At 49.5% G+C, this 14019-nt stretch overlaps 2 protein-coding genes across 5 annotated transcripts; both read left to right on the top strand.

Annotated features, from left to right (window-relative positions):
• Positions 1 to 848: 848 nt before the first annotated feature.
• On the top strand, positions 849 to 11992 carry OSCP1 (organic solute carrier partner 1). Of its 2 annotated transcripts, XM_074894485.1 has the most exons (11): positions 849 to 978; positions 2616 to 2645; positions 6241 to 6395; positions 7059 to 7226; positions 7836 to 7916; positions 8495 to 8598; positions 8977 to 9105; positions 9632 to 9701; positions 10396 to 10535; positions 11233 to 11296; positions 11853 to 11992. In XM_074894485.1, exons 1-11 carry the CDS (start codon positions 867 to 869, stop codon positions 11967 to 11969), a joined length of 1170 nt encoding a protein of 389 aa, XP_074750586.1. In that variant the 5' UTR covers positions 849 to 866; the 3' UTR covers positions 11970 to 11992. The 2 variants fall into 2 exon arrangements, with proteins under 2 accessions (XP_074750586.1, XP_074750587.1); XM_074894486.1 differs by lacking the exon at positions 2616 to 2645.
• LSM10 (LSM10, U7 small nuclear RNA associated) lies at positions 11955 to 13151 on the top strand. 3 transcript variants are annotated; one of them, XM_074894489.1, is made up of 2 exons: positions 11955 to 12093; positions 12581 to 13151. In XM_074894489.1, the coding sequence occupies exon 2, from the start codon at positions 12586 to 12588 to the stop codon at positions 12955 to 12957; it is 372 nt and encodes a 123-aa protein (XP_074750590.1). In that variant the 5' UTR covers positions 11955 to 12093; positions 12581 to 12585; the 3' UTR covers positions 12958 to 13151. The 3 variants fall into 3 exon arrangements, with proteins under 3 accessions (XP_074750590.1, XP_074750588.1, XP_074750589.1); XM_074894488.1 differs by lacking the exon at positions 11955 to 12093 and adding an exon at positions 12429 to 12459 and having other exon boundaries at positions 12520 to 13151; XM_074894487.1 differs by lacking the exon at positions 11955 to 12093 and having other exon boundaries at positions 12420 to 13151.
• Positions 13152 to 14019: the final 868 nt, after the last annotated feature.

Below are 14019 nucleotides of genomic sequence, written 5' to 3'. Positions count from 1 at the left end.
CCTCTTTGCCTGCGCGCGTGCGTGGTCCGCGCCGGGGAAAGCGCAGTGAGTGGTTTAAGCGTTTTAGAAGTTTAATTTAAGGCTGACACGCTGGACTGTGCTGTGGGCAGTTCGATCTGCGCGGGAGCAGCCGGGGGGACCTTGGCCCCGGCTCGTGGCAGGGACGTCGGGGAGGACACCTCCGCGCGGTGTCATTGCCCAGCCTCGAGGGTTGTGCTGTCAGATGGCGTTGACCCTGCGCTTGGCAGGGATTTGGGCTGCAGGATGACAAATGAGGAGTGAGATGGAGGTGAAATGCTGCTCATTTGGAACCAGAGCGGCCTTGCCAGGAGCTCCAGGTGCCGTTCCTTCTCGCAGGAAAACGCGGGTCGATTCAGGGCGCTGCAGCTGTAGAAATGGTGTCAATAATCGAGTCTGCAATTTCCCAGCGGACTGACGCGTCTATGTTCGTTCTCTGGCCATCATCCCTCAGTCGCTCACAAACTCGGTGATTTTGTGTGTTGCACCCGAGCCGTACCCACGGTGCTGACCGGAGAAGTGCCCGTACCCTCACAGCGGCGCCTCTTCCCCAATTTTCTACGGTTTTTCAGCAAAACTTCCCTCTCACCTGCACGCGCCCCCGTTACCCCGCGAGGCCCCAGTCGCCCCGAGCTCTTTTTTTTATCGCATTAACGTGACTTTATTTTCATCTTTTCCTTCGTTTCCCACCCCGGCGCTGCCGCTCCCGCCCTTCACAGGCCCCTGGCGCGCGCGCGCCGTGGGCGGGGCTTCGCGCGCGCGCCCCGTGCCCCGCACCGGCCAAGACGGCGCCTTCCGATTGGCCCCTCGGCTGCCGGGCAACGGCGGCGGCGGGGTCGGCGGTCGCCATGTCGGCGCGGGCGCTGCCGCTGCTGTTCCTCAACCTGGGCGGGGAGATGCTCTACATCCTGGACCAGCGGCTCCGCGCCCAGAGCATCCCTGGAGAGAAGGCCCGCAAAGGTGAGCCCCGGGCGGCCGGGCCTGCCCCCGGGCCGGGCCTGGGCCTGCCCCTACCCCGCGGGGGCCCACCCGGCCCTTCGCTCCGGGCCGGTACCGGGCAGAGCGCGGGGGAGTCGCTGGCGATGTCGGGGTGGCCCCGGAGGGACCGGAGGAGCGGCGCTGCCACCGCTGCCGGTGCCCGACCCCCGGGCAGGGCTCCGCTGCCGGCCGGGCTCCGGGGTACCGGCTCTGTGTGTGTGACACCGGATTAAATCCGGATGTCCTGGCTGCTCGGGCAGTAACAGCATCCCGGTGTCTGTCGTCGAAGGGAGTTTTGGGGCAGTTTCCCCACCGCGGTGTAACAGCGCTGTCGCGGGAATTGACCGTGCTTTGCTTGTCTTCAATTTGAAGTAAAGCCTGTTCAGTTAATCGTGAAGTTTCTGTGGTAATAACCGCCTGAAGGTACTATTGAAGCTAATCCGTGAAATGCTTACAGCTAAAGTAGAAATTGAAATACTTTTCTGTGTTGCTGTACTGGTTCCAGTGCTTCAGAAATATATTTTTGGAATCAAAATAGCTCGGGATTCGGGCGTCTCAGTCCAGGTCCTGAACTGTTTCAGGAAGACCAGATTGCTTTGCAATCGGAAGTGGTTTCCAGGAATAATTTTGTAAAGCCTATGTAGAAGAAGTGTGCACAATTAAGAAAAACTTCAAATAACATAAATATGGCTCCTGAAACCCTTTTCCGGCTTGTACAAAAATCTGTCAGTCTAGCATTCTGTCAGAATTGTAAAAGTGGAGCCCTGTGCATTCACATGCATGCACAAAAATCCCAGTTTACAGCTGAGCACCTCTTTGTTTGCCACTTATAAATTAAAACTGCTTTGCTTTTAAAAATTCTTGCAGCTTCCAGCCGTGGGGTGGGGAATGCACTTCAGGAAGCTGTAGTGTTTTGTAATAAACAGTCAACTCGGCGTTAACTCAGTATTGAAGAGGTTGTTACATTTTTTCCTTCTCCTGCCTGTCCAGTATGAAGAAATGCTAAACAATAGCAACTGTTTCACCACAGAAGTGTGATTTTAAAATTATTCATTTGTTTCTTCAGAGAATGAGCTGACAAATGTTACTACAGTTCATATAGGTCTAAATTGAGGGTTTAAACTAAATTAGCCATACTTGGTGGAATATCCCAGCAGGAGAATTAGATCTGTACCAGTTTATCCACACATGTATTTTATCTTCCAAAAAATCGGGTGTTATTTTAACTGAGACATGGTTTTGTCCACGTTGAGGTGTTTGTTAATGCTTAAAACTGTTCGCTCAACTACTGCTCACTTGTAAGTGCAAAAAACAGCTGAAAACTTTGCAAGCTCAATGCAAAACACGCTAAGATTCAACCAAGGGTAAAATTTTATCTCCATTGAAGCAACAAGACTTTTTCCAAGGGGAGGGCAAGGTTTCATCTTTTGTGTGCTTGTTGAAAGTGAAAGATGTCAAGTAACAGAAGAGTTCGTTCTGGTTACGTGCTGAATACTGATGAGAAAAACCACAGTCCATTAGTTAGACCTTTTTTTTTTTTAGTTTCTTTCTTTTATTCTCCTTGAAACTATTGTTCTTACTTCTCGAACTGATGTTTTTGTTTTATATGCTTCGTGTAGATGAATGGACAGATGTGGACAGGAAACGAGGTACTGTAATCTTCTAGCTGCATGCAGTAGACGAGCACCCCTACATGCACACATGAGGCTCATCGTACGTGAACGCACTGTATGCTGTTCCTGCAGCCTTCTAGGCAGTGTCAAGGATGAATAATAGTCCTCACCTGCTCGTTAAAACACACATTGTAGATCTTAGGAAAAATAGACAATATCTCAAAATCATACGACTTCAAAAATGAATTGCTAATTTAACCAAGACTGTAAATAGATCAGAGCAGTCTTTCTAGCCAAAATGATGTTTGTATTTTTCTAGCATTGTGTTAGTGCAAGCATATAATTGTGTGAGCATTGTGAAGGTTGTTTTTCTGCTTAAATGCAGGAATATTATGTATACTGCATTTTTCAAAGAGTTTTTGTAATTCATTGCTTAGGGTTTTGACAGGTGAGCTCCAGGAAGGATTTAAGGCATTTCCATCCGAGCTGCTTACCCGTCTCTGCAGTGCCCAGCACCCTTGCAGCAGAGCGATCCCAAAGGAGCAGGTGCTCACACTTCAGCCAAGCTCATCTTGGCTGAGATTATCCCCAAAGGCAGGTTTGAGCTGAGGCATCGGGTTCTGCAGTGGAGCAGCTCAGGTGTGAGCGTGCGATTCCTCTGGACTCTGCCTTGACATGGTGGCCTCCAGCAAAGGGGATGGCAAAATAAATCTCCTAAACTATTGCAGGTTTTTTGCTAGGTGAATATGAGTAGAACTTCCAGTGTCTTTTTGAGCAGCCCTTTTTTAAGAGAGATCAAGGTTATGATTAATTTTTTTTCAAAATAAGCATCGTTTGTAGGTTTTGAATATTTACTGAAGGTAAATACTGATATCCTGGAGTTTGCCCAGCTTTTTTTTTGCTACCATTATGTGCTGTTTCCAAGAACACTTTTACAGCATTTAACATCCCAGAAGTCTACAAGATTCTAGATTCCTCTTTTATCACATCCAAAACGATGAGGAGTTGTATGGAAGCCCACTTTATCATGTTTAGGTGGTAGTGGCACAGAGTTGACCCATCAGCTTCTCTTGTGAGAGAGAAACGTTTGCCTGGGAACGGCATCTCTGGAGGGTGACAGAGTACCCAGCCGAGGCTATTGCTGATGGAGTTGTGACGAGGCAGCTTCGCCTGCCTTTGACCTGGGTACGAACCATAAACCCACTGCAAGTAGAACGTGTGACTGTTTTGAACTCGTAATGTTCCCTCTGCTGCCTTCAGTGTTCTCCGAGAAGCACGAGCGTCATCCAGGCGTAAAGGCTCCAGTCTCATGTCATGCATCCGAGCCATGTTACATGGCAGCGCACTAGTCGTTGGAATGTGTCTGTTACCAGTGACATGGCACGTGTAGGTGAAAACCACCGTGAACCCTCAGCTTCTCTTCCGTCCATCGCATTGTCTATACTTGGTTTTCCTCTCCCCATCCCTGCTGATGAAACCCCTCTCCGCTAAATTGCTTTTATGCTATGTTGCTTGGCGTGCCATTGTCCCTGAGCTAACGCTCCTTTCTCTGTTATCTTCCGTTGTTAGTGGTGTAAGTATCTCCCTAGGGACTACCTGTGCTCGAAGATCTCTTCGCTGTGTCATTATCAAACATACCGTGTGAGATTTGCCCTTTACCGTAATTTTTTTAATGTGTTTCTGAGTTCTTTTTATAGCCAATACAAGAGGTTTTAATTTCAGAAGATAATCTGTGTAAGGCTGGGTGTGTGGTTAACACAGATCTTCGATTCCATTGAGAATATCTACCAGCCACAGTCAGCACACTGGGACGTTGTCTGTCTCCTGACAGTTTTGGTTATTAGTGACTCTCCAAAGACAGAGGAGGAGCCTTTGTGTGGGCAACATACACAAGCAAACTAAAAATATTTTTTCTTGATAGCAGTATAAGGCAAAAGTTCTTATTTTTGTCATAATTGATTACTTGCAAAATGAAATATAAACTAACACATACTAACGCTGATATATTTGATTTCCTCCACTGAAAAAAGTGAGGATTTTTACCTCAGACTGCAAGTAGGGATTGTTTTATGGACAGTTTATTTGAAAAGAAGGGAGGAAGAGGAGGGATTTTTTTTTTTTCCCATTTGTAATTAGGTGTATTTGTAATCCATGCTGCTCAGAAGCTGAGTGAGATCTCTCTGTCTTGTTTGGGTACTTGGAACAGGAACTAGTGAGGCCGGTGAGGTACAGTGCAGTGGATGCTGAGATGTGAGTCACCAGTGTAGGGGAAAACCTGTAAAGGTCAGGTTTAAGCCAGGAGAGGGAATGGCACCAGAAGGTGCTGGCCCCAGAACACCGCTATCCTGCGCGGGTTCCCAGCGCCTGCCGCGTACCCAGCAGCGCTCCCGGGGAGCTCATCATCCCAGAAATAATGCAGTGACTGGGACATTAACTTTCCTTTGGCTCTTTGTGTAGCTTCAGTACCACAGGTGTGAAAAGCCAGTGTCTAACCCACCAGGGAACAATTATAGCAGTAATTCACACAGCTAATCACTACCACTATTCATTTATTTCTTTTTTTTTACTTTGAGATTTTTCTAATCCATAAGAGTCAGCTGGCATTATGAGCTTCAGTAAAAGCCGTCTGCTTAGGAAAATTCATGCTTGTACAGTAATCTCTGTGAACTGAAATTTTTATTTAACTTTTTTTTTGATAGAGAAATAAATGCTTATTTATGATAACTCTGTTGAACGTATCAGGTATATAATAAAAGTATCAGATCCAGCACAAAAGCTAAGATGCTGCATCTGCTGGAATCACTGCGATCATTCTTCTTTGCATTAAAAGCTCACTAACCAGAGCATAGCCCGTATACTCAGCACTCCGGATCTCTACATACTCTTAAGTTGCATAACAATTCCATGTCTAAACATAAAAAAACGAAGCACGAGTAACGAAGTTGAGACTTCTGTGCTTTTGAACTGCTCTAGTATCCACAGATGTTGCTGTGTAAGAGTCCTTAATGGCCTCACATAGATCCCAGCGTTATAAATGCTTCCTTAAATACTTGTCAGTGTTAATCCGTTTGTAACAAATTCTTCAGGGAGCCTTGGATCATTCAGGAGCTTCTGCTCAGAAGGAAAAATAGGCTAATAGCGTCAAAGGCTGAAGAGAGAACAGGCAGAGTCAGCCAGCTGTAGTTTGCAAAAATCTAGAGCAATGCAGAACAGTCTTCTTGGGAAGCAGAACTGTAGCTTTTATAGATAATACATGTCAGAATAGCCTCTAAACAAATTATTTAAAAAGTGAAAAGTGCTAGCCGTAGCTGTAAAAACGAGGCAACAAAACCAGTCTTATTCCCACTGGAAAAGAGGGTTTGTTGTCTACAGCTCAAGTAGCATTTCTGCCCCTGGGGACAGTCAGCAGGAATCGAGCTGCTCGCTTACCCCAGTGTGGGATCGAGAGAAATGTTGACATTAAGAAGCGATGTTCCTCCTCCTTTTTATCTTTGTGGCCCTGTACCTGGTTTTCACAGGTGAGCGTTCATGTCGATCCTCGCAGCTGTCAGTGTCCGAGTTCTCAGTGTGGAATGAATCAGATGAATGTGCTGTTTCTGATGCAAAAAACAGAGACTCTTTGTCTTTGCAGTTATGAATGACATCATCACAACCATGTTCAATAAAAAATTTATGGAAGAGCTGTTTAAACCACAGGAACTCTATTCCAAGAAAGCTCTGCGGACGGTGTACGACCGGCTAGCTCATGCTTCGATCATGAGGCTGAACCAGGCCAGCATGGACAAGGTAACCAGAGCGCCGGCCCCGTCCTGGCTGCGCGGCGCTGCCGTGCTGCCCTTCACAAGCTTCTGCTTGTGATCACTAGTGCATGGCTTCACGGCGCTGTTGTTTGGAAGCGTTTTGTAAGAGCCCTCCTTCCCTTTGCTTTGTAAAAATGGTTCTCAGCCAGGGAGGCTTTGGGGAAATCCATGGTCGTATCAGGTACTTCAGAACTAAGTATTTCTGCTTCAATAGCTAGATGTTTAAGAGGTTCAGTAAGCATTCTTTATCAGATTTTTTTAATGTATATTAAAAATACATACATATATGGGTGTGTATAAATACATCTATTTCTGTATTGACACTTTTTTGCAGATGTTAGAATTGTTGCCTACAGACAGTATATCCAGCAGATAATTTTGAAAAAAGCCTGTAGGCACTGGATTACCTGAGTGTTCGTGTTGTTGGGACTGGCTGTAGTTTTAAAGGCAGTTGGAGAGAGCAGCCCGAGGGCTGACGATGTATTGCAGAGGTCTTATTTTCTTAGGAAACAAAGCAAAAATGGCACTTCTTACCAAAGGCAGGTGCTAGCCTGTGTCTAAATCCCTTCCTACATCAACGTGAAGTTACCTAAGCGGTGTCACGCGTTCTGTTACGATGGAACCAAGATTTCCCCGTGTTACTTTGCAGCTGTACGACCTTATGACTATGGCTTTCAAATACCAAGTGCTGCTGTGCCCTCGGCCCAAAGACATTCTGCTGGTCACGTTCAACCACCTGGACGCGATCAAGGATTTCATACGCGATGCCCCTGGCATTCTGAACCAGGTGGATGAAACTTTCCGACAGCTGATTGAAGTAAGAATCCTCAGAAAACTGGTGGGACACACTGTGGTTTGAGATTTTTTTTTTTCCCTCTTTCAAGCTAATCTTAGAGACTAAATACCATGTCAGTAAGTGCCTTACCGAGTGTGGAGGTTGATACGTGCTCAACCTGAGAGAACCATCCAAATAACCTTCCCCTCTTTTTAACCCAAGGGAAACAAATCGGCCTCAACTTTTGCTGATGTAACTGCTTTAATTCTTTGGACAAAGAATATGAGTGTCCCAGTGAAAGGGAACTGGTTTCACAAAATGTTAAAAGTTCTGGGAATTCATGAAATGTTTCCAGAGGGCTTCTGGGGAGGGAGGTGTCTACGAGTCAAGTGTAATTTTTCTCCTGGCCCAGTTTAAATCAATACATTGCTTATTCAGCCTGATCAGAGTCCTCACTGACTTCAGCAGAAATTAAATCAGACTCTTAGTCACAGCTAATAATGACCAGCAGCCCCCTTATAGAATTTCTGCTTCCCCTGCCACACACGTACCGGTTTTGGCCCGTGGCATTCTGATACGCTCGTTTCCACCTTCACCCGGGTTGGATGTGGTGCACTTGCAGAGCCTTACCTGCTGGTTTTTCTTTTCCAGACCTACAGCTGTCTCTCGGCTGGTGAATTTCAGCTCATCAGGCAAACGCTCCTCATTTTTTTTCAGGACATGCACATAAGGGTAAGAGCCCAATACAACTAATCAGGAAGAATGGAAGGGAGCTTGTGGCTAGAATACGAAGTTATCTTGTATAATTACACTGTAGGTTTGGTTTTGATACTTACACTTTTCAGTCATCTTGATGTGCTTGTAATTTCAATTTTCAAAATTTCACAAATTGAGCACATCTACTACAATAATACTCAGTAATTCTAAAACATTATGAAAAAAGGAATCTCTGCTAGTACAGATTTGATGGTTGATAAATATGTTTTTCCTTTTAGTAGCAACTTGATAGGAAACTCAGAACCTGAGTTCAAAGTCACGGGGCTTCATATTCTCTAAATAAATTGATCATACTCAAGTGCATAAACAGTACATTTTTTAAAATTTTTTTTTTGGTGTTAGATCAGTGTGTCTGTCCTCTGGACCACAGCTCTACATGGCTGGCTTTGGCCTGTATCACAATCTCAATATATACATGAAAATCTCTAGGAAACCTGCCCCAGTCTAGGCAGGAAGGCTGCAAGGTCAGGCTTCAAAATTCAGATCAGAAGATATATAATTGGTTTTCTCAAAGGTGGAATATTCTTTTGCAGGTCTCTATCTTTCTGAAGGATAAAGTGCAAAACTCCAATGGTCGCTTCGTGCTGCCAATATCGGGCCCTGTTCCTTGGGGTACAGAAGTCCCAGGACTCATCAGGTGAATTCTGAACCGCTGCTTACCCTGTTTGCAGCACCTTGCGTGGGTGGCTGCTGATGGAGGAACAGCCAGTCCCAGGGGCCTAACAGGAGTCGAGCTTAGACTGTCGCTCATGTTGCAGGGACAGCTGAACCTCCAGAAAGTACTAGTTAAAGGGCAGGATTTGGGACTCAGTCACCCAGCAGTGAAATACTAAGCTGTGTCTGGCATTCTCTATTCCGGTAAATTAATTGTTAGTAATTTATCCTATAAAATAGGCATTTACCAACATACAGAATAGGGTTTTATTCCCCTTTTTCTTGTGCAGTAAGCAGAAGTCAGTACTGAAAATCAGTAGTAAAGCTACTAAGTATGTTTCCATGATGACTTGTTTTTAAGGATGTTTAATCACAATGGAGATGAAGTTAAAAGAACTGAATTCACCACTAGTGGAAATTATGTTGCTCCACAAAGGGAAGGATCTTTTGATCTTTATGGAGACAGAGTCCTCAAACTTGGAACAAATATGTAAGTCTCTTTTGTCCTACATAGAAACATGAAGTAAATGTTTATGTTTATGGTTATGGATTTGTTCAGAAGGACTTTGTCTGTGTTGTGTATTTTTGCTTCTTTCGGTATTATCAGCTTGACTTTTTTACGAAGTGATGTCCTGAAACAGAACACATGTGGACAGATGTGTATAAAGAGCTGTGGAAAAGAGCAAAAGTTTGATTTATGTCTACAGTAGAGCTGAGTAGAGTGTTCTCATCTGGTACTGTGTATTATGTGAAATGTAATTTAATTTTAACAGCATTCAAGAAATCATTTCTTTTCTCCATGTTTGTCTTCCATAATTTTTCCATTTAAAGAATGAGAGCTGTGTTCTTTCTTATGGCTTTGTCGCTCACACATTTTAATGCCTCATAATACTGAACTGTAACTTCTCATTTCAGCTATTTACAGTCTTCAGAAAAATATCCTAAAATCACAGATGCTGTGCTGCTTCCTCCAGCTCCTGTACCTTGCACGAGTAACAGGTTGTTTTTCCCTCTAGGTACAGTGTTAGTCGGCCAGTAGAGACACACATGACAGGATCATCCAAGAACTTGGCATCCCATGCCAAGGTCAGTGTTGCTCTGTTCCTGTCACTAGTTAACTGGCTAACTAGTCTGTGTCAGGGAGTCCTGCAGCCGGTCACACGTGGTGGGAGCGTTTCTTTTGAGCAGTTTCACATCCACCAGATTTTACATTCTGCTTCCCTTGTCTCTTAGATGGGGCCACTGAATGAAACGCCCACATCCGTCGTCTCCAAATCATTTACTGTATCGTTGCAGTATCTTCCCCTTTGTTCATCTCCTTTCTCAGGGAAACAATAACCATCTTTTTAGTCTATGCTTACGGGGTAACCTGAGGGGAACCTGTTCTGTTGTTCTTCTCAGAGCCCCATCCAATCCTCCACGGTCCCTTCTGAGCTAGGGGAAGGGCACGTTTTCCTGAAGAATCTAACACACAGCTTATGCAATGGTGTACTTGCTTCCTATTTTAATCTCTTCAGAAAACAGAAAGCTGGTTTTACAGATTTCTCAGCTGTTCAATTTAGCTGGAAAATTATCTTGTCCTGGGTCTATAAATTCAAGCAACCATTTTAAATATATAGCTGATAATTACTAGTTATCTGCACAATCTGTACCATTAACAATGCAAAGTATATTTATATCGCTCTGAAGAACGTTTATGTAATATCAGAAAACACAAAAATTATTACAGTCCTCATCTCCCTGGTAACCTGACCAATGAACCCACTGCTGTTTTCTGCAGGAGAACATAGTCCCTAACCCTCTTGCTAAAGAAGAACTGAACTTTTTGGCCAGGCTGCTGGGAGGGCTGGAGATCAAGAAACCCAGTGGCAGTGAGACAGGATTTCGACTGAATTTGTTCACAACTGATGAGGAGGAAGAGTACGCTCGAGTCCTTCTGGGTTTGGGGTTTGTGATGTGGTGCCACGGGCACAGCCCTGGAGACTAAAGCTGGCCCTTAGCAGCTTTAGGGACAGAACAGCAGGTTTTTAGCGTTTGGTTATTCTGGTTCAGATGGTCCCTACAGGAACAAACGAGGAGGTTTCCCTGGCTCGACCCTTTCGTTAGGGCTGTCAGCAGGGAGAGCCCTTTCCCTTGCTGGTGTCTCCTGCGATGCACGGCCTTGTGTCCCTCCCAGTGACACTGGTGACGGTCTGTGCGTCGTTCTGTCTGGAACAGACACGGCCCTGCGGCCCTCGTGGCCCTCCTCTTCCCCTCCACATCTTTCAGAGATAAGAACACAGCTGATGGAGGCGATGAGCCTGACAGGCTTGAACACTGCAGCCCCCCCCAGCAGGGAGCACACGGGTAGTGAGACTTTTGGTTACATGATTTCTGCAGAATGTTTTTACCTGCTTTTAATCTCAGCTGCAGAGATACTCCTGCTGTTCTACACTTAGCATAAAAAATCCAAGACAGGGAAAAAGTCTCCAACCTGGGGTCAATACATTAATTTACCTAGTAGGAATAGGGACGTTGTCCAAACTTCATGCCTACAGGAGCCTCATGAAATGTGATTTTTATAATTTACTTGTATGTCTTCATGAGATTAAGCACATTTCTCATGTTTTTAATCAAGACACGCTGCATTGACTAGACCAGAGGAATTATCTTACAAGGTCATCAACATAGAAGCCACGCAGGTACGTACAGTGCATTTCAGATCTTTAATTCTCATCATTCCTGCCTTGCCAAGAACTGAGTTTCACCCAGAGTAGTAACTTAAAAAAGCACATTTTTTCCCATTTCAGTTAAACTCATAAATAAGTAATGGCAGTATTTTCTGCCAAGCCTGTGGATTTGGTGACAATTTAATAAGAGAACTTGAAACCTCACAAATATTAGAGCAAGATTTTAGCTGCATAGGATGGAGAACTGTTACTGGAGCATTTGCCCAACACCTGCTGCCCTTTTGAAAGGGGCTCACGGGCATCAGCAGGCGCTGAGGCACGTCCCAGTACTCCCCAGTACAGCCCAGTAAAAGTCAGTGTTAGCAGGCACTGGGGCACATCCCAGTACTCCCCAGTACAGCCCAGTAAAGGTTAATGTTAGCAGGCGGTGGGGCACATCCGAGTACTCCCCAGTCCAGCCCAGTCCAGGCCCACTTAGCAGGTGGTGGAGCATGTCCCAGTGCCCCAGTCCCCCCAGTGCAGCCCCGCTGGCAGGCGGCGGGCTGAGGCGCGGTGTCTGTCCCCGCAGGAGCCGGGGCGGCGGGCGGAGCTCTCCCGTATCCTGGGGGAGCTGGAGGTGCCGGAGCCGCGGCCGGCGAGCGCCGGGAAGGGCGAGGACCTGCTGGCGCTGATGGACGGGCTCTGAGCCGCATTAAAGGCCTGCGCGGAGCCCGGCTGCGAGCGGCGGCGGGGCCGGGGCAGGGCCGGGGCGGGCGCAGGGCGCAGGCGGGGCCGCCCCTTCCTGCCGCCGGGCGAGCGCGGGCGGGCGGGTGAGTGTGCAAGGGGAGGGGCGGCCCCTGAGCACCGGCGTGCAAGGCGGGGGGGGGCGGGTGCGCGCCTGGTGTGGGGGGGGAAGGCGGTGTGCGTGTGCAAGGGGAGGAGCGGCGCGGGGGGGGGGGGGGGGGGGGGGCGCGTGGGTGGGTGTGCAAGGGCGGGAGGACGGTTTGTACGTGTGCGCAAAGGGGGGGGGCACAGGGAGGATGCGAGTGGCTGGTGGGAGGGGGCGGCGTGCAAGAGAGCGTGGGAGAAGAGCAGGCGGTGGGGACCCCGGTGTGCAAAGTTGGGGGGGGGGGGGGGGCAGACGGAGAATGTGAGGGACTTGGGAGAGGGGCAGCATGTGGGTGAGTGTGCAAGGGGTGGTGTGTGTCCACACGAGCGTGCAAGGGGTGATGCACGTTCACACGAGTGTGCAAGAGGCGGTGTGTGTCCACGCGAGCGTGTGGGGCGCAGCACGGCGTCTCCCTCTCCCCGCCGCAGCCGCCATGGAGGTCAGCCACTCAGTCAAGGAGCGCACCATCGCCGAGAACAGCCTGGTCATCCTGCTGCAGGGCCTGCGCGGCCACGTGGCCACCGTGGACCTGCGCGACGAGAGCACGGCCACCGGGCGCGTCACCAACGTGGACGCCTTCATGAACGTGCGGCTGGCCGAGGTGACCTTCACCGACAGGCAGGGTGCCGTGTCCCGCCTGGACGAGCTCTTCGTCACTGGCAGGAACGTCCGCTACGTCCACATCCCTGACGAGGTGGACATCAGGGCCACCATCGAGCGGCAGCTGCAGGCCATCCACAGGGTCCGCTACTTTGGCGGCCGCGACAAGGGCAGGAAGGAATTCCCTCGCGCCAAGCCCAAGTGAGCGCCCGGCGCTGCCCGCAGCCCTGCCCGCGGCCCTGCCCGCAGCGGGGCCAGGAGGGACTTGCCCCTTTGCCAGCCGCCTCCACGCCTCGCCCCGGCCATCCCGCCCGTGGACTCGGGACTCTGCCGCTCCCCTGGCCGGTGCCTGCGGGCGAGCAGGGTTATATTTTTAATGAAGAACCCCGCTTAAAAGGGTCTGTGATCTCTCAGCTCGTTTCCTGTTCCGCGTCCCTCCTCCGATGGCCAGACAAAGCCCTTCAGGCCAGGGCTGCAGCCTGGGGTCGCTGCTCGGCCGCAGCCATCCTGCTGCCCGCGGCTTTGCCTTACCCTGCTCCCGGAGGCCGGGATCCGGCTGCTGCCGGCGTCGCTGCCCACAGGAGCCGGAGATGCCAGTCGTGAGCCAGGGAGGGTGCTGGTGGGGGTCTGTCCTCTCAGCTTCCTGCCAGACAGCCGCCATCCTGAAAACATTTCACAGGAAGAGGGTGAGACGGATGTCTGTCCGTCTGGAGAGCGGCTGAGCTCCCAGGGAACCGGGCAGCACCCTCAGCCTGGAAGAGCCCGAAGGTGCTCGGCCCAGGACACGGGGAACGCTGCTGCTGCCAGCCCCTCCGTCACCCTTCCCCAGAGCTCTGGGCCCGGGCGCCTCGCTGGAGCAAGGGCAGCAGCTGCTGCTTCGCCGGCCCCCGGAGAGCCGCTCGCCTGGGGACTGGGCTCGTTTTTAAGAGCTCACATGTATGAAATGGCACCTTGGCACGGACCGCGCGTCCCTACCCTGGCCGGGGACGCTTCCAGCCACGGGAGCGGCTCAGGGCGTCGTCTGTGCAGGCACCCGGGAGGCCGCTGGGGCAGGGGGGGTTCACGGGTTGGCCACGGGCTTGTTCCTGCTCCACAGACGAGCCCCCACGGCACCGGCCAGGCAAGGCCTGGCCCCCGCAGGGCGCTGGGAGCAGTAGGCCCGGCCCTGCCCGCGCTCCGGCCCCGGGGCCCGGCCTGGCCCTGGCTGGTGGGAGTGGAGCCCTGCGGGGCGCTCGGGGACACCCCGGCCGGCGGTGGGCGGGGCTGG

Source organism: Strix uralensis, chromosome 25 (genome assembly GCF_047716275.1).
Source record: "Strix uralensis isolate ZFMK-TIS-50842 chromosome 25, bStrUra1, whole genome shotgun sequence".
In the NCBI taxonomy this organism is placed as follows: domain Eukaryota; kingdom Metazoa; phylum Chordata; class Aves; order Strigiformes; family Strigidae; genus Strix; species Strix uralensis.
The sequence above is the reverse complement of the archived record's forward strand: the minus strand, read 5'-3'. Positions and strand labels throughout refer to the sequence as shown.